Raw genomic sequence first — 25,310 nt, 5'->3', positions numbered from 1 at the left:
GGCTGCATTTGTTTTCACGTCATTTACCGTTGCGCATTAGCCCGCCTACTGGGAAGCAGGTGGGGGGCACTGCAAGTGGCCAGCTGGACTAATGATAGGCGCAGAGCTTTTGGCACATCAGCTGCTTTACTGCCCATTCATTGGAAAACTAACAAGAGCAGAATGCAGCTGTGTATGAGTGGGGGAGGGAGGGAGAGAGAGAGTGTTTGTGAATGCGCATTGCCCAGCAATAAAAGCTGTGCATTTTGGATGGAAGAGCACGCGCGACCAACAAGTGTGAAATTGAGTGCATATAACGTGGCATAATGGCGCTCTGTAGACCCGATCCAAATGACCACCAAAAGAACGGTTCTGGCTGCTTAAAGAAGCGGAAGTAGATGCTCAACATGCAGTACAGTGAACTCCAGCCTAAAGTACTTACCAGGGTCTGCTATCACAACACATCATAGATAAGCGCAGCTGAGAACAGCGACAATAATTAAATGTTTGCTTTAACTACATATAACAATAACAAAGGCCACATTATGTAATTGCTTGGAAAAAATGGAAAAATGAAATAACAAACAAAACTTTGCTCTCCCACAATTTCTCATCTTCTCATTGGCAGCCGGCTGATTTTTATCAGCAAAAAGTTGAGCGACTGTGTATGAATGTGTGTGAGTTGTACTGAGAGCGATCCTGCAAGCATGGCTGCCGCAAGCTTCCACTGAAGTGCTCTCTCAGTTTCGCTCTAATGCAACCAGAGCAAAAGCTCAGCTTTGACTAATTGAATTGTTATTGTCTCTGGGATAGCTAAATTATGCACATAAACACATCACGTTACTATTATTAAATTGTATATTACACTTAATTATTGTTATGAGCGCATTAAAACTTTTGGAGCGCCCCGCGCAGCAGCTTAAAAACTTAGCAGGCGCTGCATAGTGTAGCACCACGGGCCACAGTGGCTCAACGAAGCGAGCGAAAAAACAACAACGGCAGACGTCACGCGCAAGCGTCGCTGCCGCAGTCCGTGTCGACGTCGACGTTGAGCTCAGCTCAACTGATGCTCGGCTGGCTGTAAGTATTCAGTTACCTCGCGACCATCGTGCGGCCTGGACGTATTTTCGCCGTGTGAAGTAAGGCGCGCTGACGAACTGTGTTCACGTTTCTCTGTTTTCGTCTCTCTGTATGAATGTATTGATGTGTGAGTGTGTGTGTGCGTGCGTGTCTGTGTGTTTTTTGTGTGTTTATTTGCCGTTGATTTGCTGAGTTTTCGACGTTTACCACTAGCCGTTGGCCAGCAGCAGCCTCGGCCGCTACTTGGACTGGCATTCTCTTTAGCACTACAGCTTTGTTTCATAATCTATGTATGCCCGTGTGTGTATGAGTGTGTGTGCTGTGCATGTGTTTGACTGACTGTTAAAGAATACAAATGATATGTGCGGTTGGCTCTTGTGGAGCATGTGCCGTTGTTTTTCTCTGCCCTGTTCTTTTGTGCAATCTAATATATAATAACGCCGTTTGTCTTTCCGTTTCGACCAATTAGAGACGAAATTAAAAATATATATAACTCATATTTCGGCGGTGGCGAAAATGCTTGCAACTCAACAACTTTGGCATGCCTTATGCCTGGCAGCTTTCGTATATTGTGGATTAGCGCATGCGAAGGGTAAGTAAAAAAATCAAAACAAAAATACATTTTTGTATACTTGCAAAATAAACGAGCTTTTTGTTCATACATACAACTGCAATTGAGCTTTGACTCACACACACACACACACACATGCGCATGATGTCATTTTGTGGGCAATGAAATTCGAAAATGGTTATTTCGCCGCAAAACTGACCTCGTTTTCGCTTGAACTGCGCTCGCTCGATCTTCAATAGAAGTGGGTGCATGTTTGTGGGTGAGTGTGAGTGTTAGCGCTGAACGGTTTATCAGGGCAGCTTTTGTTTGCTTAAAATAGGAGAAATAAAAAAAAAGTTAAAAGCGAAGCAAATGACTCTGACAACGAACTTGGCTAATAAAGTGTACCTCCAGCGTGGGCCCTACCATGATTCACATCGTGTGTCTGCCTGCCTACCTTATAAGCACTGCCCAAACACCCCACCCACAAGGCGACGCGCTCATCAACTTATGCAGAGCCACAAAAACAAAGCCTCACACATTAGTCATTAACTTGCAAGTTGCCATACGGAGTCAGACTCACAGACACAAACAACAAAAGCGGCAAAAAACAAAAGCCGAGAGAACAACAGCAAAGCAACAAAAATGAAAAAGAAAAACACCCACACAACAGTCAACAGACAACAGCCAACAGCCAACGAACAGTGAACAACACAACAGGAAGGGCAACATGACACGCTGAAAATGAACTGAAAAAAATTAAATACTTTGTATGTAAAGTTAGAAGAAGAAGAAGAATAGCAATAGCAATAGACTTGAAGTGTTCATAAAACGTATTGTTAGCCTACGAAAAATGCTAAATGAGAATTAATATATACGTAGTAGCAATTATGGTTAAAATTATTTAAATTAAAAAAATTTTCAATATATGTATAATACATAAGATATGCTTTATAAATCTTTACAACTATATATGTATGTTCATATTTATAACTATAATTAAATATTGTGTGATAATTATCTAAATTTTATGCGAACTTAACTGGATTTTGTCTAAATTAAAACTTGTTTTAAAAAACAATATTTGCGGATTTTAACTGTATTTATATACGTTGAAAACATCAAAATATATATATATACCACTAAAACAAAAAATGCTTTAACAGCTAAGAAAGTCTTAAGTAAACAGTGTGAGATAGGGAGTGAGAGCAATAAGCGAGAGATAATTAAACAGTGAAACAGAGTCTGCTATATCGAGAGATGAATAAAAGTAGAGAGATCTATATAGATTATTCATTCACATCTGTATCTGATTTGTTTGGCTCTATATATTCTTAGAGAGATTTAAGTATTTGGACATAAAAATATTTAGAGAAAGATAGAGAGCAGGTGAGAAAGTTGCAGAGACAAAACTGAGACGTAATGAGACAAATTTAGAGTTCGATATATAGAGAACAAGATTTATATTCTTATAGAGAATGAATTAGAGAGGGTTATCATTCTCTTGAATGATATATATATATATATATACATATATTTATATATACATGTGAGCTGACGTGCTGCTGCTGCTTATTAAAAAGCAATCAGACACTTCGATATTTTTACTTATTATGAGTACAGCAAAAAGCGAAGAAGAAGAAGCAGCAGCAGCAGTAGCCACTCGCATGACATTGGCCTTTGTGTGAGTAAGTCTGAGTACTGCCTGACCATATACGATTATATATATATAAAAAAAAAGAAAAAAAAGCCAAGCAGCTTTATTTATAAACGCGAAACTCAAGTGCAGAAAATGAAGCGATAAAAAAAAATGAAAAAAAAAAAAAAAACCGCGCGACAGTCGAGAGCGTGTAGGCGAAACAGGTCTCAATTGAGTTGGCTAAAAACAAAATGCAGCCTAATGTGTCCAAACAGCAAAGCAGATACAGAACAAATATATATATATATATATATATATATATATATATATATATATATATATATATATATATATATATATATATATATATATATTTATATATATATATATATATATATATATATATATATATATATTTGTTATATATATTATAAGGCAGACATAATTTACGAGAGCGCGCAAGAGGCTACTTCATAGCCGGCATGGCAGCTGTGTGGCTGACTGGCTGACTTGTAGCATCTGTGGCAGACAGAAAGCAACAGCAGCGGCAGCGGCAGCAAAAGCTGAAAGCTGAAAGCTAAATTACGGGGCTGCCAGCATGGGGCGTGTCACAAAGAAACTAAGAAACAAATCAGTGCTAAAGCGAAACTCCAAGAAAAAGTAAAAGTTAAGGGAAATCTAGCAACAGCTTAGCTAAGCCAAGCCAAAGGAAAGAAAATCTGTTAGCTAACCATAATTATTTTCGTGTATGCACATTGCTGGAAAGAATACAAAAACATGTCAGAATGATCTCATTGGCCTGAGACCTCTTGCTCGTCAAGCGTCACAGCCGAGCGCACAAAGACTTTGACTGCGACTTCGAGTTCGACGTGGCTCAGCCTTAAAGGCAACTGACAAATCATCGAACTGTGATTAACTCGTTTAATTGCTGGCTAAGCAGCGCACGCGACGTCGACCTTGCCTTGCCCGTAAGGCTGAGGCCCTGCCTAAGTCTGTACTCCCCCCTCTCCCCTCTCTCCATCCAGCCTTTTGCAGTGTTTGTGCAGCATTTAATTTATGGCCAGAACGAATCAAGAACAAACGAATGACTTAGACAGCGAACTTGCCATGGCATAATATATCGATGCGCTGACCAGTTGTAAATCTTTGCAGTCAAGCAGCGTCCATTTAAATAACATGCGACACAAGCAACAGCAACAGCAACAGCAACAACAACAACAACAGCGAGAGTCGCATTATGTGGCATTAAGACAAAACATTGACAATCGCATTGTATGAGGGGGAGCAGCATCCAGGCACAACATAAACTAGCCAGCCACAAAAGAGCTGCAACAACAATAATGATCAGTGCGCTTTGACAAGCGACAGTTGGCCAGAGCAAGAGCAAGAGCAAGAGCAGCCGAAGCAGCAGCGGCAGAGCTCTCTTGCCACAGAGTTGCAGGCAGTCCGAGTTGCCTAAAAGGACAACAAACGAAATGCTCGTAATAATAAAGAAATTGCGCGCTGTTCCAACTCAACCCGTCCACATTATGCCAACGGGCTGGCCAGTCCCCAGCTATATACTACACACACACACACACTTATACATATATATATATATATAGGTGTATATATGTATGCTTGCCACGGCGAGGCACAGACAGGATGATGATGAAGCTGATGCCACACAAGGCAAATAAACCGCTTGACTCGGCCGCTGCCTTCTGAGTTGGATGCGGCGGACTGCGCTTTACATTTTTGCCTTATGTGTGTGAAAAATGCCAATTTTAGAGCAAGTCCAGCTCATGTGTGTGTCTCTCTCTGTGTGTGTGTGTGTGAAAAATTGCCCGTCTAGACAAGCGCAGCAGCCGGAACAACAACAACAACATGAACAACAATCAAAGCCTTTTGCTAAGCTAATAAAATCGAGCTGCGATTGGGGCAACTGGCGAGCACAGACTCGTGTCTACCGAGTACCGACTGGCGGCCTCCTGTTGTTGTCCAGCCCCTCCAGCCTCTGAACTCTTAACCCATTGTTGCCATTGATCCAGTGCTGACCCCCAAGCAGCATTTAAGACTATAAACTATAAATAATATTGGATTTAATTTCGATGATAATTCAGGCTATTCTGTTAAGAGTTGGATAACATTATGTTAGGCTGCTGTTAGTTGTTAATGTAGAGGAATTGACGAATAGCAGAACCTCTGCTGCGATTTACAGCAATTGAATCTTTGTAAATGCAAAACACTGTTAATTAACAGCTTTATGTTATATTCAGCAAATGTAGAGCTTCTACAACTCTTTCAAATATATATACATATATTATTATTCTCTTTTGCTAGTCTGACTCACTTTGATAGTCAATTGATTTTTGGCACTTTTTATTATGTTGTTTCTATCTACAACTATAAAGCTTAGTTTAGCGACCTTTCCATTCATTCGAACTAAATTTATATTTAAATTTATATTATGTTAATTGACAGGTTTTGAGTGTTAAGTATGGCTGTTGTTTATGTTATGATTATTGTTATAAAATGTTAAGCTGTTATGGTCTTTTATGTTGAAGTTCTATGAGAATTGATAAAAGTTAATGACCTAAGAGCTTTAGGTTATGTTAAGCTTCTAATGGGTATGTGTGTTAGTGAGGATCGTTCTCTGTTAAATGATCATTGTGACACTGTAAAGTTGACAGCGAATAACATGTTAAGAAATGTACGCTATGTTATCTATTGCTATGTTAGTTCTCTATGTTAAGCAGCTCTGAATCAATTCATTTTAAGAGCATCTTTATATTTTTACTTAATAGCAAACCTCTGCTCACAGCTCAGTATAATATTTGTTTTCACACGCAAGTTTCTTTTGAATTTCATCAAATAAAAACCTTTATGTTACATAACTATTGTCATCTAAAAAACTCGTCTTACATTCATATATGCAGCTGTTACTCCGATTCTGCCAGCTGTCAATCAACATAATCCTTTTTGCTCGCTCATCAACCGCAAGCGTGTCAATGGGTTAAGGACGCCGCTGGGCTTAGCAGAACAATGCGTTGCCGCAATTGCCGCCTGTTGCCCGCTTGTGAGTTTACTGGAAAAATGAACATCATAGGCAGGGCAGAGATGCTGAGCCGGACCGGCTCTGGTAAAGCTAAGGCTGACCCTCTGCCCAAGCCTTAGACAGAGCCAGAGCCAGAGCCGGAGCCTGTGCGGCATTTGGCTGATTAAAAGGCAGCGATAAGAAAAACGAGCAAATCGAAAGGCGTCGGCTCGTTTTAAGGGTCTGGGCGAGAGTGCAGTCCGTACGTACTCCTCGGCTCATTGCTGCTCAGGCATTTTGTCATCAAGTGTAAGCCATCTTTGTGCGCCGGCATTTTATTGAATTACAATCCGATTGGATGTATATCGCAGTTGGAGCTGCCTATTCAACCTGAACAAGGACAACTCACTTGCTCACGAAGCTTTAATTAGCCGGCCAGACAGCCAGCCAGCTAGCCAGCCAGCCAGACAATCAGTAAGCCAACTAGGCAGTTAACCAATAAAAAGAAAAAAAAAAGAACATATAAAAATGTTTGTTATATTCGATTTTTGGCCAGCTTTACTGTGTACCGTTAGCTGCGCTGACCATTTTGGCGAAACACAAAATCTGACATACTGCCTGGCAGGCGGAGCGACGCGGCCAAAATGAAAGCCTAAAAGGCTTTCAGCTAGCCACTAGCCAAGTTAGCCAAGCTAACCAATCCCCACAATCAATTCGCGCTCCCAAGGCATTTCGAGAGTGTGTGCAAGAGTGTGAGTGTGCGCGTGTATGTGTGTGTGTGTGTGTGTGTGTGTCGCGAATTGCGTATCATGAACCTGGCCAAGAGACCAACTCCTAACTGTATAAAGCAACAGTCGCAACACTTAACGGGTTTGGCACTCCTCCGAGCAAAAGCAAAAGCCATGCGTATTACACAAGACTAATTGTATTAGGCAGCAGCAGCAGCAACAGCAGCAGCAGCATCTACTGCAACTGCAACATGGAAATGTGTAACAGCAACTGTTGCTTAGTTGGTCTGCTGGCGAGCTCCTAAATCGACCTCATATGATATAACTGCACTTGCATTTGCCATGCACATTAGGCATAGGTCTTAAAGTTAGCCAGCCTTTGCTTAAAGCCCTGGGAAACTATTTGAATTGTTCACGTTTTATTGTTGGGCCATAAATATTTCACTATAAATTCGTTATTTTCTATTCGCATTGCAGTTGTTTTCCTAGGCTGTTGCCTAAGATCTGAGAAGATAATAAATATAATCATAGCCTAGAGAACTTTTCTATAATCTAAATGGAATTGTTAATTTGCTGTATTTATTGCTGGAGCGAAGAATATGGAGATTATCTATAAATATTTAATCATCAATTTTAGTATCAATTTAAGTATAGAGAATACGACAATTACAATAACGGAGCATCCAATAATCCTTATTATTAGGCATATATGAAATTACAATACCTTTGGCTATGTCTTTCTGCTTCCATTATTTATATATTCCATATATTCCATTGTATATTGGAGTTTTAGCCATTTGCTGGCCTCTTTTATTTACAGGGTATCCCAGCTCGTTTGGCATACTCTTCGTAACACTTCTAGCTTACTGTTTATGGCTGCAAATGTGGCAGCAAATTGTCAACCGTTGCCATTGCAAGGGCTCAGCGCGCATATTTATGAGGTTGTGGCCTGATAAGCGTCGCCGCTGGCCATAAACTTGGCAGAGCTAAGTAAATTTTTTTTTTTCGCTGCTGCGTGTGAAAGCAAACGACAGGTGATACAGTTGAGTGTTTGTATGTATGTGTGTGTGTGTGTGTGTGTGCTTGAGAGTGTGGAATGTAGAGCAAATATTATGTAAATTTCATGAGCAGCAAAAAGAGCAGAAATGAAGAAGAAGAAGAAGATGCAAACCTGAAGCTAATCCTGAATGCAACCTACGCGTTTGCTTCAGTTGGCTTGGCAGGCCGCCAGCTAGCAGTCAGCTAGCCAAGCAACTGCTGCCGCTTACCGTTAGACAGCACTCCACGTAGTCGAATAGGTAGTCCAGGTGTCCGCCAGTCCAGTTGTCCAGGTGTCGAACTGGCCAAGTGGCTCGTTGGGTTTTTAATTACCAAACAGTGCGTAGAGCCGCAACGCGTTGAGACTTTGAAGCGCAGCGACGCAGCGACGCAGCGATGCACCGACGCCGAGGTAGAAAAACTAACGGCCTAGCGGTGCTAGAACAGGATCAGCGCCCCATGCAAATTAATAAGCCACAACAGAGAGAGAGAGAGAGAGAGAGAGAGAGAGAGAGAGAGAGCGAGAGAGAGAGAGATGGAGGAGGGTGCGTAAGTTTTAAGCGCCCGCAGCGGCAGCTGGCTTGAAAAATATTGCTCGCCACAATTGCATAATTTATGCGAAATTTATTTAATCTATTAGACGCACTGACCCGCAACGGGAGATGCAGATATACGCACAAGACAGATGGAGACGAGGGAGGGGGAGGAGGGGGGAAACATTTTCTAACTTTTGCATTTTGCCGGCCGCATCATGATAAATTGCATGTCTAACTGCATGTGGCAAATTAATCATATTTATTTGTTGTCGGTGCAGCGTTTGTTTGTTTGGTTTGTTTGTTGTTGCTCGTTCCGCCTCTTCTGCCTCATCCTCATCCTCATCATCATCATCATCATCATCATGTTCTTTCGTTACACATGCAGTTGGGCTGCTGAGATTGATGATGGCCCGGCTGACATTCTGTGGAGCGCATTACACTGATTGCCAGCCATTCAGCACGGGCAGCACAGACAAAAGACTTAGGCAACAAACTTGCTAAACATAAAAATGACTTTGGCAACGAACCTGAGTTTGGCATTAGATTAAAATTCATCAGAATGATGTTGAATTTGGAGGCAGCCAAAAACAGAGGCATTATACTGACCATGTTTGAGTGTTGACTATGCCACGTCTGCGTGTGGTTGTTGTTGTTGCTGTTGCTGTTGTTTGTCGTTTTCGCATGCGAGCTGTGGCGCTTTGGCTGCCGCAATTTACACACGCACAGGCGTTGGCGGCCCAAAGTCAATGACACTGCATAAAAAACCTAAAAGACAAGCAGACAAGCACAATAAACGCATGACTACTCAGAATTGAGCAACGACTATGATATACCCTATGAGTGCAACTAAGCAAATAGCCGAAGTGGTTTTGATAGACTAAAAGACTCGAGTGGAGTAGCATTTAAGCTAAGAGCTCTCCAGCTGAGGCTAGAGACTTGGGCTCGCGTCAAGCATCTATACATATTCTTTAGATAAAAGCAGAAGAGCCCCAGACAATAGAGCTCGGCGAAGGCGAACAGAAAGCAAAGCGAACAACTGCTCTATCTGGGGATGTTGGCCATAAAAATGTGCTCATTATTATTGTAAGAGCTTTTAATGACAATAATAACAGCTGAAGGAAGGGCCACAGCAACAACAACAATAGCAGAAGCAGCAACAACAGCAGCAACAGCAGCAGCAGCAGAACATAAACACTTAATGTCATATGTTTTTTTACATCATGTCTATTATTTTGGATTTCTTATGTCGGCCTGTGGCCTCTTTAATTAAGAGAGAAAGAGAGCGAGAGAGAGAGAGAGAGAGAGAGAGAGTCAGGTGTAAGAAATTGCGAGCACCTCGAGAACAGCTGGCTAGACTTGGATAATTATATACATAGTTTAGTGGATATGTGCTGGATCGTATCGCTCAGTTGGCCATTTGGCTGGCTGCTTGATGAAAGCTCGTGCGATAAGATCAGTGACAAACAAATGCTCACTAATTAATTTATTGAATGCCAACTGTAAAGTGAAACACTCGACTGCTGCAACGCGGCCCCATAAAACTGTATGAATTATGATGAGCAGGAAGAACTCTCTCGGTTCAGCCCAGCTCAGTCCAGTCCAGCTCAGTCCAGTTCGTGTCTTAAGTCTTTTGATAGGCGAGCTACGGCTTGCCGCGCCGCTGGCTGCTTATCAAAACATGCATGCGTTTGATGGCCAAATTACATGGCCAAACCGCAAAACAGCTAACAGAACGATGAACAAGAAAATGCAGGCAGAAAAAAAGAGAGTAGCGCCCGCCCGTAATTGAAAAGAAATGCCCAAGATGCATATCGAAACGAACTGCCAGACTAAATTAAACAAGAGCGAGGAGCACCGACTGCAACTGCAACTGCAACTGCAACTGCAACTGTTGTTGCTGCTGCTGCTCTGGTCACTTGCCTGCCGGTCAAAATCAAGCCAATTTGCTCAAGATCCCTAAACCAGGAAGCAAAATCTCATTTTTGGTTTCGCTTTTCGCTCGCAAGTCTCCCTCGAGTCTCAAGGGCAATGCCTCGGTTAGATTTTGATTTGAATTTGCATTGCTGGCATTAAGATTAGATTGAATTGGATTGCCTGGGTGGCTCGCTTTGTGTATGAGTGTGTGTGGGAATGTGTGTGCCTAATGCGCCCTGCGGTTGATCTATTGTTACATTTACACTAAACCACAAAACATTTGAGCGTGGATTACGCTCGTAAAATAATTGAATTTGGAAAGTTTAGATTAACACATAATAGACTTGATTATGTGGGAATGGAATGATAGTTTTTTTAATGATATTAGTGTATGAATATAACACATATGAGGAGAAGTAATTTCGATGTTGTGAACGGGAAATGTTAGAAAAGGGGTCTCTATCAGTGAATGGAACAATACGCTCAATCGATCAAGCACTTCGAGTGATGTTGAGGCTATATCTTAGTCGAGCTGTCTGTGTGAGAATTGTGACTCCTACTGCACTGCTTTTGAAAAATACCGATGCCTCTCTACTCGATTCTCAAGAAATCATATATGTGAGGTTTACATGGCATGGCTTTTTTTCTGTTACCTCTATTAATCGTTTCTGAAATATTTTTTACTCTGCCTTTAGCATCTTCCAGTAATCCTCTTCCATACCCGCTATCCCGTGGGCTTCTTAATGGCCAAACGGCTTCATTTCATCTGTTGCACCATAAATTGTCAACATTTTTCAAAGTAATGCTCTTCTCCGCAATTCTCAAATTTGCTATAAAGTAAAATTTATATAACATTTTTATTCACATAAAAGCAGCTATCAAAAGATACTTAAGACATTCCATTTACTGACTCATATCGCATCTTTAGCTCCTACTGTTGCTGCTGCTACTGTTGTTGTTGTTGCTGTTGTTGTTGTTGTTGTTGCTGTGTGTTATTAGGTTTCGAATGCAATTTCAGTAGAATTTCAATTAAAATGTCGCCCAGTTGGCAATTAAAAGCGCAGCGCACCAAAAAGAAATGCTGTTAACAATGCAGCGCCGCGCCATGGCGTGGCATGGCATGGCCAAAACGGTTATTAACGTGGCCAGCAGCAGATGGCTGGCCAGCCAAGCGTTCAGGCCAAACAGATAAACCGAATGGCCAGCCGGCCAGCCGGCCGGCGCAGCAAACAGGCGAACAGGCAAACGCGAGACAAATGCTGTTTCAACAAGTTTGTTGTACAAGCGCGGTAGATGGCCATCCGGCCTGACCCGGGCCATAAACTACGCGGATATCAAGATGCGTGCCATGGAATGTCTACCCAGAGACCCAGTTGGACAATTATAAATCATGATGCACTCACTCTCTTCTTGCGCGTTGAGTGTGCGACGCGCGCGCACGCAAAAAAAGGCGAAAAAAAAACGCGTCGACAACGTCGACTGGCCAAATAATAATGTCAATTGCAGGTGTGGGCCAGCCAGCCAGGTCTGTTGGCCATGGTCCAGTCTGTGGCCCACAGGCTAAAAGGCTAGACGCTCCTCCACGCTCGCCGCATTTGGGCATTAGCAGCAGCAGACGAACGCCCACAGCCCGATTTGGTCATCGAGTTTGTAGCTGTCTCGCTCTCGCACTCGCTCACTCTACCTCTCTCTCTTGCCCCCTCTCTGTGTGTAAGTCTGTGTTGCTTGCTGCTAATTCAACGCAAATCGCAAATGACCAAAATAAAATATTGCAGTCGCCGCAGCCGCTGCAGCCGCCAGAGCCGCACGGAGTGTTGCAAGTTGCAACAAAAGGAGCTGCATACACGTATGCAATAAATTTTATGCCTGCGGCATCGGTCACTTGGTCATGCGGTGGTGCTTGGGTACACGTTTCTTTTCATCCATTCTGTGCCATATTGAGCCACAGTGAGCCAGAAAAGTGTTTGGCTGCGGCGCTTCAGTTTAGTCAGATGAAAAGCCACAAATACCACAAAAGTGCATCAATAGATTCCTCTCTAAGCCCTCCGCCTCCACCCTCTCTCTCTCTCTCTCTGCTTACCTTGATTAGCCAGTCTGGCCGCCTCCCCCGCCCCCGCTTTGCGTGCTCGTAATTAGCAATTGGGTCGCGCAGTTCAGAGTTCACTTTCCTCGCACCACAAGCGGCGTTTGATTAATGTTCACATCGTCGGCTGGGCTGGAGCTCTCTGACAGCGAGTATCGCATTACATGGCCAATAGACATTGGCCCACAGCATCGGAATTTGGTATTTTGTGTGTCATCGCCGCGGGCAGCCAGTTGGATATGTGTCAGCCCGATGTTTGCCATGAGAATAACAATTTTTTGATAAATGATTAGCGACAAGTGCCGAAACTCTATCTTTCTCACCATCGACGCCTCTCTCGCTCGCTCTCTCTCTCTCTCTCTCTCTCTTAATCTCTTTCTGTGTATCTCTCATTCGTTTAATAATTCATTGGCCCCTCTGCGTGCGTCGCTCGCTGTTTGCTCTTTCGATTCTTTGGCTGCGGGCAACAACTTTATTGCCAATTAAGCATAAAAAGGCAGCATCGCCTGCCATTACATTAGGAGAAATGCAATTATACGGCGTGTTTAAATTGCGCAGGCGACGTTGTTGCTGCTGTTGCTGCTGTTGTTGTTGTTGTTTCTTGTTGCTGATAGTTGCTTAATGTATTTAATTGCAAATATGGTAAGAGCAACGCGCTACAGACACAACACTTTCACACCAAAATGGTAAAACGGGCAGTCGGACAGCAATAACAGCTATAGAGTGGAGTGCGACTCTTAGATACCCTCTAGTTTAGGTAACTATCTGTGGGAACTGAAGGACATGACAAGTGACACATGAATACATATAGATATAGCTACATATACATGTACATACATCTGTGTATATAAGAGTAAGGTAATTAAGGGTATTTGAGTGAGTTTGCTTAGCTTGTTGTGGGACAAACTGTTTACTATTTAAGTGAAGCTTTATAATGTAGTAAAATATTCAAATATATATGAAATGTATAAAATACATAATAATAATAAATGGATAACATCCATAGATTCGTCTACACTTGAAAGGCAGTATAAAGCATCCATCTGAAGAATCAGCATCAGGTAATTCTTAACTAGTCTAGCTGACCTAATCACTTATGAATTAAGCTGAATTTATCTTTAATTATGTAAAATATATTCATAAACTATACATAATATATACCCCAGAATAATTATTCTTAATTTGGCACATATTTTGTCAACAGAGCTTTCCTTCCAAATAGCAATACTTAAAGAAGAAGCAAAGACCTCAATTATACTTTTCTGTTATTTCCCTATATCTCCGCCTGCCATGGTCACCCTAGCATACTCTTCTTCTAAGGCTAAAAGGTATTCGAAGCAAAGTTCCATATTAGTATTAAGTGATTGTAAACCTGTTTTAAATAGCCGTGCAAATAGAGCTGTAGCACCCACAGTTAGGGTACAAAGGCAACAGCAACAACAACTACGAATGCAACAGCAACTGCAACTGCAACTGTAATTAGAATGCCTTGGCAGGTGAACGACGCTTGTTGGCCATGGCTAATAATTTCTGTTAACTGCCTTTTGCCGCATTTAGCTGCAAATTGAATTAATTTTTATGATTGTGGCCATGTTGGGGATTTGCCTCAGTTACAGTTAGGCGGGGCAGCCTAAAAACTGTAAACGCATTTTTCGCAAATTACTTAATAAAGCAAAAGCAAAAACTAAACACAATATAATATAAGCAAAAGCACATAACAATGCAACAATTGGCTGCAACTCGCTTTCGTTGAGGCACTTAGCGGTAAATTGTGTTGCCACTGCGCCACAGCCTCCCCAGCTGCTGTTGATGTGTGAGTGGCATGTGGAGAGCAGCAACAACAGCAGCAACAACAACAGCAGCAGCAGCGGCAGCTGGGCTCGCATATTTTTGCCGCTTTTTCTTTTCTTTTCATTTATTTTTACCTCGGTTTACCCAGCGGAAACGAACAATTTAGCAAATGCCACCGCGTAGCGCCAAGCGCAAGAATGCCTGGGAGTGAGCGAGAGGTGCAGAGGGAGAGTCATAGCTGCAGTTGAGGCGCATTGTGGGTGTATGCGGCATTTGTTGTTTGAACACATTAGCCATGCAAATAGCTGACTAACTGCCTGTCGTCTGTCCCCGCCTCCCCCTCCCCTCCTGCACCAAGCTCTGTGGCAAGTCATGCCACATTTGCCACATGAGCGCTAGTTGCAGCATTCACAGCTGTTGACTCCTGCTGCTGTTGCTGCTGCAGCCAAGTTCAAGTTTATGTCCAAGTCATATTGCTTGGCCAGCTTACAGTTCTTTTCGGTCGCCTTTTTGTTTTCAGCGCGCTCTCATGTCTAAACTGTTGTGTAATTTAATTAGCCAGCTGCGCATAATGTTCACGCCAAGTGGAAGCACAAATTTACCGTAAGGCAACGTTGTTTTTTCTCTGCTCTCCGCTGTTTTTTTGCATCTCATGTCTGAGATGTGGCTAAGGCGAGGAGGTAAGACGAGCCGCAGCTAAGCTGTGCCTGCCTGCTCATAATCTATCTAGCTGTCTCTCTCTCTCTGTCTTTCACTCTCTCCATCTCTCTTTGTCGCCGCTTCCTCTGGGCAATTAATCATGCGTCTACTTTGAGTGAGCAAGTCGAGCGCAAGAGTTTGGATGTTTTGGCTCGGTTCGGGCTTATGTGTAGCAACTGAAATTCAATTCATTTGGCCTTAATGCGCTTTGCTTGGCTATTTCCGGCTTGACTGTACAATCTGATGAATCTGGCTAAAATCTATAAAGCGGCAAATTGCGTCATTTCTAAACAATTGGCAAATTAAAAAAAAAATCAAAAACCAGAAGCTGATAATCATATAAATAAAAAGTCAACAAGAGAGCAAGAATTGGTAACAAGTTTTAATGTGGCTAGAAAATATGATAAACTGACAGCAATTTTGTATTTACTTGACTCTGACTCTGACTCTGACTCTGACTCTGTATGCAATGCACACAATCGATCGTCGCTCTGCGTCTCTATGAATGCCAAGGCGTGTGCTGCGCTCAACTGGCCAAACAGCTCAAGGATAGCAGCTGCATCGATACTTCACTTGGTGACATCACATCACATCACATTGCTCAATAGAAATGAGATGCTGTGCCAATGTACGTATGTATGTGTGTACATGCTGTGTGTGATTAAACTAGACATGGAATTATGAGAAATTACTTTTCAAATAATGTTTGTTTGTTTGTTTTTTATTTAATAGAGTTATTAATTAATGAATATTTGCTTAAGCTAGAATTTATATACGCCAGCTTATACTCTTTAATCCAGTTGCTTTTAAATCTTATTACTCTGTGCTGCTAGTATTCTTAACAGAATTTCTTCGATTTTTCTATTCTTCTGTTACTACTGTTAATGTTAGGCATGCATCGCAATCATAGCAATTCTTTAACATATTCCTTTTTAAAATAAATTCAACGTGTAAGCTTTTAAGGTTACACTTATGTTACTGTTACAGACTTTGCTGCAACTATTGCTCATTCAGTTGCTCCTGAATATTAACATTGCTCTTGTTTCTGTCGCTGTGCTTTTGTTATTGCAATTGCTGTGCCTGCTGCTGTTGCTGTTACTCACTATGCTTTTTCTGGAATTAACATTGCTTCAGTTGACAGTGATTCTATAGTTAACATCGCTTCTGTTGCTGTTTTTTCAGTTGCTATTTCTGTTACCGTTGTCATTGCCTTTGCTACTGATATTAGTATTGATGCAGCTGTTGCCACTGTTAATTTATTTAGCTTTTATTGTTGCTCCTGATGTTGCTGTTGTTATGATTTCTGCAGTGGTAGCTGTTGCTGCTGATAATTTTGAATCTGTTCTGCTTCTGTTACTGCGATTATTGATCTTACTCTGACTGTTAATCCTATTGTTTCTGCTTCTGGCTTCTGTATCTATTATTATATTTGAATCTTTTAACATTGATCTGTTAGCATAACATTCTAGCTGTTATTGCTGTTATTCCAATCGCTGCTGCTGTGATTGCTGCCCCTTGCTGTTAAGTGCAGCGTATGTCTTCAATTTCAAGTGTTATCCCCTTTAGCTGACTGACTGTTTCGTCTTGTACTCTAACTGTGACTGCAACTATATAATAGCACAGTAGGCAGTCAAGTTTTTCAGTTGACTGGGCCCAGAGGCAACCGAGTCGAACTGCTGCCAGCTAAGCACTTAACAATTATCACATTTGTGGCCACATTGCGAGCCGGGCCATAAAAAAGCACACACACACACACACAGACACAAGTAGTCAACATCTGCAATTTGACGCTGGATGTTTGTCCATCTCCGCCTCCGTCCGTCCGAGTGACCGTCGCTCCCATCAGTTTTTTGCTGTGGCTGTGGCCGATAAACAAGTTTGTTTATTGACTCGCCCACTTTGATGAATTTACGCGGCAACATTGACACATTGACACTGCTTAGCATATGAGAAAACCAAAAAGAAGAAGAAGAAGAGAAGACAACACCCACTTGGCTTGCGGGCAGACCTGTGGCTCGCCGGCGCTGACCTGCTGCCTGGAGCGACGTTTTCTAATTTATTTTTGATGCCCGGCCGTTAAGCGTAATTGGTCATTTGGTGCGTCAATGAGACGGAGGTTCAGGCCCCGCTGCTAACCAGCCAGGAGGCAGTGCTCAGCGTTTTTGCAACCGCAACATGTGACTGCAACATAGTTAACTGGGGGAACTGCCCCTTTCTCTGCCTCTCTCCTGCTCTCTCACTCTCCATCTCCCTCTCGCTCTGTCGAGCAAATTACCAGTATTTCCTGTGCTTTGGCCAAGATTGATGATAATCGTGCGTCGTGTGTGTCAAGATTGTTGCTTTTGTTGCTGCTGCAATTTGTTTTGCAAAATGCGATAACAAAACGCTATCAACTGCAGCAGCAGCAGCAGCAGCAGCAGCAGCAGCAGCAGCAGCAGCAGCAGCAGCAGCAGCAGCAGCAGCAGCAGCAGCAGCAGCAGCAGCAGCAGCAGCAGCAGCAGCAGCAGCAGCAGCAGCAGCAGCGGCAACAGCTGCATCATAACTGTGCGAGTCACTCAAGGATTGCTGCTAATGCACAAATTTTGTCTATCTCTGTGTGTGTGTGTGTGTATGTGTGGATGGAGGGGGCAGCTCTTTACATGCATATTTACCGTTCGTTGTGCATTCAATTTAAGTTTCTGCACAGCCGCCAGGCATAACACTTTGACCAAAATGCAACTATATATATATATATATGTATATATATATATATATATACAGATATGAGAAACACGCAAGAAGACCTGCAGCTCCTTCTGCTTGGCAGCCAATGCAAACGTGACTTCGTTCGCTGACTCAGACAATTGCATAATCTTTGCCAGCCAATTGCCAATTGCCTATTGCCAATTGCAATTGCACTTGCAATGCAGACGGCAACAGCAACTGCAACGACGCCAATGTCCATGTCGTTGAACGTCGCCACACAGCGCGCCTGTTGGGCTTGGCCATTGAAACAATTGCGATGCGGGGGGTGTTTGGGCAACCGAAATTGCCTGACAACGTGCCGTGTGGTGCGGTGTGCGGTGCGGTGTGGTGCGGGTGGCTGACTAACGCTTAGGTGCTGAGAGATGCTGGATGATGTCTTGCCACCTTTCACGACTGCCTATTCGTCTGTATCTCTGGCTGTCCCACTGTTCCACTGTCCGTCTGTCCCTCTGTCTGGCTGGCTTCTTAGCTGCAAAACGATGCCATTTGCATGGCAATCATTTTGAATTTGTTGGCTTTGACTATTGGCGTGGCTTGTAAAGCATTTGCCACTTATGCTCTTCCTCTCAGCATACCCTGTAATTGTGATTGACAGACTAAACTGTCAGCTTAACTTGTACTGACAGCTGGGTGATATTTGTTTACGGTGGGAAAGATTTTATCGATTGGGAATTTGACAATTCAGTTGAGATCAGTCAGGGGAAATAATGAATATATGCATAGGAAAGGCGGCATTGAGAGAGTTTTATAACGTATTAGCTAGTTGATATCGTGTGAATGTCTATAAAATGAAATGAAATTTCTCTACGTCAATTGTGGCAGTTAGGATCAACGAGAAACCTATTCAGCTGAGCTCTGTTAATTCAAATATATATTAACTTCTTAGTTAGTATAAGATCTTACTGGTCTAGTTCTCTATGCTATTCGTAGAGGTATTCATTTTTTGCTTAGTTAAACTTAGTTAAGTAATGTCTCTATATTTCAATATATTTATTTGTTAAATTCTTACAGCGTATCTGCTAGTCGAGCAGACTCTTTTAGCTGGCAGTCTTATTGATTTGATTGTGCGCGCGCATTTGCTTGCCAAATTGTTGAAAGACTGTGCATCCAAATGTCGTGGCTATTGATGCCGGATAGGAAGCCAGCGGACAGGAATTTGGGAGTTCGGGCGACACAGTCGGGAGTCGAAATTTCGTAGACAGTGCCAGTGACATAGTCGGGGATGGGTCTGAGTCTGGCCATGGGCCGTGTTGACGCTGCTGATGGTGCTGATGATGTTGCTCTAGCTGCAGCCCAGCTGCCCAAACGCCCTCCCGCTCCTGCTGTTACCTTTCTCTGTTTAGCTTTTCTTGTGAATTTCGCTCCGGGTCATTTTCATTTTAATGTAATTTCTTTTAAATTTATTGTTAATGGAAATTTATGCTTGAGCCGAAGTTGAGGCAGCGGCTGCAGCGCCGGCCGAGGCCAAACTGTCTGAGCTGCAGCATGTTGCATGCATGCTGCACGTTTTCTTGATTTGTCATGTTGCAGGTTAAATGCTAATGGCAACTTTTTTCTCCTCTTATTTTTGGTCGTTTTTCTCTCTTTTGCTCTTCTGATTTCGATTCCAAGAAGCTTGAAGCTGCCCCAGTCAAGCGGCATTTGATGATCTGCTTCGTTTCGTTGCACCACACACACAAATTGCCTCTTGTTGCAAACACATATCTAACAAGCGCCAAAAAGGCCAAGAAATCCATTCGGCGCTGGTCATGTGCGAGATGTGGGTTAAGTCTTTTACAGATATATGTATATGTATATAGATATCGAAGTATATACATGTGTGTGTGTGTGTGTGTGCAGAAATAGTTTAAGGTACAACGAGATTCTCACGAGTCAAGCCGAGCCAGGCCAGGCCGTGCCATAAAAATTGTGTCAGATAAATCGTAATCAGTCGGCATTGGTATAGTCGCAGTCAATAATGCGATTCTTACGACTTGAGCAGTAAAAATTCAATAAAAATGCCTTGGCTTGCAATTAACGCCAGCCTTGGGAATCAAATGACTTAGGCGACAAACTTGCGTGGCTGGCGCACATTGAGAGCCGAACTCGATTGAGCAGGGCTCTCAATTATTGTCACGAGCCGCAGACAACATTTCCTGCCGACGGCAGATGGGGAGAAACGGACAGAGAGAGAGAGAGAGAGAGGGAGAGAGGGAGAGGGACAGTCAGACTTACCATGGCTCAATTAACTGCTCAACATGTGGGCGTGCCCATTTGCTGTTGCAGTTCCAGTTCCAGTTCTAGTTGCAGTTGCTTTTATAAATCAATGGGTCGTTGTCGTGTCATCGGGCACTTAGGCCCTCGCCTGGGCCTGGGCTTTTATTTGTTTGGCCGCGGAAGTACTTAAGAGCCGAATGCGGAGGAGCGCTCTCCACATGCTATGCCCAGTGCCTCTTCTTGTGCTTGCCTTGTAATTGTTTTAGGCGCCGCTTGCATTACGCCCACCTTGATGCCGCCTCTTGAATTACCAAGTGGGCAATGGCAGTGGCAGTGGCAGTGGCAGTGGCAATCGCATTTGCAGCTGCTGCCGCTTTTTAATTGCCTTGCAATTTCTATTTCCTAGTTTTTATTGTCTGTCTGTTCTCATTGTCGGGTCTCACTCTCTCTCTCTCTCTCTCTCTCTCTCTCTCTCTCTCTCCTCTTTCTTTTGCTCTCTGTATCTCTCGCTCTCGCCGGCTAATTAATGCCAAACTTAAGCGTTGTTTTCTCTCATTATCGAGCCGTGGCTGCTTGCCAATTGCAAGCACGGGTTGCCACAGCAATTTGTCACACTTTTGTAGATAAATAAATTTAGATTATTTTTGGATTAGTTGTTTCGCTCTGGCTGTCAACAGTAGTAGTTGGCAGAGATATTAATTAGAAACCATAAGTGAATGATTTTTCACGCTTCTTAGTTTTTTTGAATTTTTACTTTAGTTATGTAGAACGAGGCACCAGCAGTAAATAACATAAAAAATACATTATTTTATAAATATAATACGTACATGTTTCACTTATAAATAATTTACAATATTATTTTATTTAATTTTTTTTAATTTTTGTCCGATTTCATAAATTTTAGATTTTAATATTTTTAATAAATTTTTTTATTTATTTTTTCATTAAAAAAAAAAGAAAAGTATTTTATACATATATTAGAGCATTAATTTATTTTTATTAGATTTAGTTTATGGCAAATCAGTTGATATAATTATAATTAGTTTTGATTTAACTTTTTGGTTCTGTATAAAACAGAATCGACTTCAAAGGAAGATCGTTCACATATACATATATAATATATATACATTTTTTATATATCACTTCTCTACCCATCAGCGAGTTCTTCGGTTCTGACTCTTGACTTTTACACCGAATTCTGTGGTTGGTTTTCGGCTAATTTTTGTTGGTTTTATTGTTTCCATTGTTCGCTGCGTCTGTTGTTTGTTCCGCTTTGGCTGTTGCTGCTGCCTTTTGTTGTACAACGCACATTTAATTGGGGGCATTTCTGTTGAAATGTTTTGGTAATGCCTGGCCTTGTGCTGCTGCCATTAGAACGAGTTTGAAGCACTTTGTGCGAAATTATTCAAATTACGCGGCAAATGCGCTGCTGATCAGTCCGCAAATAAAGGCTTTATCGCATCGGATTGGGGGGCAGCTACAACATTTAAGCCTCCCCACACATGTACGAAGTATAATCAGATTTTGATTACTATGGCAGCAGCAGCCGCCGCAGCAGCAGCAGCAGCATCAGAATTATGCCAAAAGCCCAACACTCCGGCCACAAACTAAACCAAAGCAGTGTGTGAGTGTGTCTCGAGTGTGTGTAGACGAGCCTGACAGCCTCTGACGAGCTGACCCGCTGCTGCAATGGCTGGACTGCGGCTAAGACATTTTCTCCATACATATAGAAATATATACATATATAGACTGCGTGATACCCTGGCTCACTGTCACATAGCAGCTGTCTAGCTGCATTCTTATATGCTCGCATTGGTCGCGCCTCTTGTGCTGGGCATCGAAAGCAGCCCTGCAGCTTTGTGAAGCGCGGCAATAAAAACGAAAGACTTAGGCAACGAACGCGCTCCACTTCCATAGTAATTATGCGTCAATTGTTTAGTGCGGCCCGGACATGCCAGCCAGGCGTCGCATTTGGCTCAGGCTCGGCCACGGCAGCGACATGCTAGCCCACTTTCCTCGGCAGTCCATGCAGACAGCAATTTAATTTCCATTTTGCATTCTTTTCGCTCAATCGTATTGCAGGCGCACACAAGGTACACTGCTCCGAGGATCAGATGCGCGTCGAGATTGGTTTGCCCGCGGAGACGAATGCCAGCGCGCCGGCGGATCGTACGCAAATCTACTTGGAGGGTCTCAAGGGCTATCCGGATGTGCGCTGTCAGCCCGCAATCGATGGCGCTTTGGCCGTCTTTCGGCTCTCGCTCAGCGACTTTTACGAGTGCGGCGTGACGCGAATGGTCAATCAGTTAACGGTATGTGAATGCTAAGAAGAGAGAGGGTGGTCAGAGAGAAAAAATAGAAAATAGAGAGACAAGAGAGATTGCAGAGATAGAGAAGTGATTAAGCGGAGATTTAGAAGAGATAGATAAGGGAGAAAGAGACAGAGAGAGAGAAAGAGAGAGTATGCGAGAAACATAGAAGATACTGAGAATATGTAGAAAAGAAACTGCGAAGAGATAGCAGAAGTAGAGAAGACACGGAAAAGAAAAAGAGAAGAGGCTGAAAAGAAAGAGAAGCGATAGAATAGAGGCAAGAAGAAGCTACTGAATAGAGACAGAGAAGAGATATTTAAGGAGAAAGAGAAAATAGGAAATGCAGAGAATAATAGAGAAGAGGCAGAGAAATAACGAAGAGACAAAATAGAATGTGAAAAATTATAAAGAAGAGATCAAGATGTAATATGGAAAACAGAGAACAATATAAAATAATTGGCGAAAAAGAGATCTGAGGAGAAGAATAAAAAATAAGTCGAATATTAGACAGCGGAAAAAAGGTGAGAAGAGAAGAAAACACAAAAGAAAAGTGAGGAAAAGAAAAGAGAAAACAGGAGCAGAGCATAGAAGAAAAGAGAGCTGATCATAGTTGATCAGAGGAGCGAACCCAACCACTGCAGACTGTTTTATCTGCTGTTTTGTCACCACAGGGCAAGAAGGTGTATTACCATAAAATCATCATTGAATCGGCCAGCAGCAAGGAGATTGTCAGCGTCAAGTGCATTACCACAAGCGGTCCGGTTTACAACGTCATGATGAATGGCACCAATGCCGCACGGGAACAGACGCAAGTTGTGCTCCAGGAGCAGCAGCCATCTTCGCATCATGGTCTGGTCAGACGTGATGTGCTGCCGGCGGGCTTTCAGGAACCAGAGTAAGTTTTTGGCCAGGCCAGGCGCATCTTTTAATTGCCCCATCAAAATGCAACGTCCTCAAATTGCAATTATGCATATAGTTAGTTCTTCGTTCGTTCGTTATGCGCAATCTATGCAAACGTTATGGCATATTAAGAGGAGAGCCAACCCTACGCCAAGGCTGTGTGGTCATAAATCAAGCGACTTGGCTGTTCGAGCTATTACCAGCCGGTAATTAGCCATCAAATCAATGCCCCCGCTAATGCAGCCAGCTCGCCTCCCCTCGGCCAGTCAATTTAATTGCTGGGCGTGCCAGTTGGACAAACGGACTTAATGATACAGAGTGCGAAGATAGAGAGATAGAGATAGAGGGAGGCAGAGCGAGAGGGAGGAGGCATTACAATGTTTGCTTTGTTGATTTACGTGCCTTGGTGTCCTTCAATTGCTTCTTCTTTTTTTGTGCAGCTGCGGCATATATTTAATGGGCGTCGCCACGCCCAGACCCTCAATTACGACAGCTCTTTTTATTACGCGTCCATTTTTTCTTTCTTATTATTATTTACTCATATGCTCTGCAGAGATCTGGAGATAACCACCTCGTTGACAAAACGCGCACCGGAGCCGCGTCTCTCCATTGGCGTCAGCCAGGATGGACAGAAGTTTACACAAGACTTGACTGTTAAGTCGGTAGGTAGATATACTAATACACACACACACACACACACACACACACACACACACACACACACACACACACACACACACACACATGTGTACATCTCTCATCTATTTATGTTCACTAATATGCTCGCAGGGCACACCACTGACCATGGAAATCAACTTGGATGAGGACTCGGCGCCGGTTTATGGCCTGGGCGTCAATTATTTGGATGTTACAGACACGCACACCTCCTCCGAGACGCTGATCTTCAAGGGGTGCGTATGAACAACAACAACAATAACAGCAGCAGCAACTGCATCAATTATCCCCAACTAGTTTGTGTGTTAATCTTTTGGCTAATCTTTCTGTTGCAGCTGCACTGTGGATCCGTATCTCTTTGAGAACTTCAACACCATCGATGGGGATATATTGAGCGCCAAGTTCAAGGCCTTTAAGTTTCCCGATTCCTCCTATGTGCAGTTCCGCGCCACGGTGAACGTTTGCCTGGACAAGTGCCTGGGCACCCAGTGCTCGAACAATCAGGTGGGCTTTGGCCGGCGCAAGCGCGAGATTAGCGCTGCGAATAAGGTCTATGAGATCTCATTGGCCATGTTCCTGCGGGTCAATGACAACGAGGGCATTAACAAGAGTACGTTTTTAAGACAGCTGTAAAAATTTGTTGGTTTTGGCATTTGCTAATTGCTGCATTTCTCTTGGCAGATGAGGTGCTGCAGCTGGAGGAGAAGCTGCGCGAATTGAAGTTGGCCAATCAGCGCTTGGCGCGCAATAGTCGAGGCAACTTTGCGGAGCTGAGCCGCAGCATGGAGCAGACGCCCGCCAGCAGCGCAGTGCCCGCCTTTGTGGTGGATGAGCGAGAGCTGGGACAGCTCAGCTCGGCTGCTGTCCAGCCTGTCATGTTCAGCCTTTGGGCGCTGGTCGTTGCGCTGTGTTGGCGCCTCATGTAAATAGTCGCGAGAATATGTATGGCAAAGTGTATATCTCAAAATGGAGGGCGTTCTGGTTGTTAATCAGGTCCAAGCTGCGTGTGTGTGTATGGCAATAATAATAATAATTAAAAGAGAAAAGCAAAAATAACAAATACGAAAGAGAAAACAAACAATATATATGTACTACCTACTACTAATAGATACTTATGTAACTGCCATTTATAAAACGTAATTACAATTAATTTTAATGTGAGCAGAACCTAAGGAAAACAAGAGCAACAACGGCAACAACTTAAACAACAGCTACAACAAACAGTGATTCTTATAAACATTTCGATGAAAACATATTAAATTGGTCTTACGAATAAGCACCTACTAGTCTTCTAAGTGTAACTGATAAGCTAATTTAATTAATGACTAAAACTAATTGAAATAATAAAATTAAACAATCCAATTTGTGTGTAGTTTTGTATATAACAGAAGAATGCATTTTAAATTACGCGCGCAGTAGTATAACATAC

At 42.8% G+C, this 25,310-nt stretch overlaps 1 protein-coding gene across 1 annotated transcript; it reads left to right on the top strand.

The window, feature by feature from the left end:
- The first annotated feature begins 965 nt into the window (after positions 1-965).
- qsm (Zona pelucida superfamily protein qsm) lies at positions 966-25,243 on the top strand. Its single transcript, XM_018106038.3, has 8 exons — positions 966-1,118; positions 1,529-1,651; positions 22,077-22,306; positions 22,978-23,201; positions 23,760-23,868; positions 23,996-24,117; positions 24,217-24,491; positions 24,563-25,243. The coding sequence occupies exons 2-8, from the start codon at positions 1,576-1,578 to the stop codon at positions 24,805-24,807; spliced, it is 1,281 nt and encodes a 426-aa protein (XP_017961527.1). The 5' UTR covers positions 966-1,118; positions 1,529-1,575; the 3' UTR covers positions 24,808-25,243.
- The last annotated feature ends 67 nt before the right edge of the window (positions 25,244-25,310 follow it).

Source organism: Drosophila navojoa, chromosome 5, assembly GCF_054131105.1.
Source record: "Drosophila navojoa isolate 15081-1374.11 chromosome 5, UAZ_NAV_1.0, whole genome shotgun sequence".
NCBI classification, from domain to species: domain Eukaryota; kingdom Metazoa; phylum Arthropoda; class Insecta; order Diptera; family Drosophilidae; genus Drosophila; species Drosophila navojoa.
The sequence above is the reverse complement of the archived record's forward strand: the minus strand, read 5'-3'. Positions and strand labels throughout refer to the sequence as shown.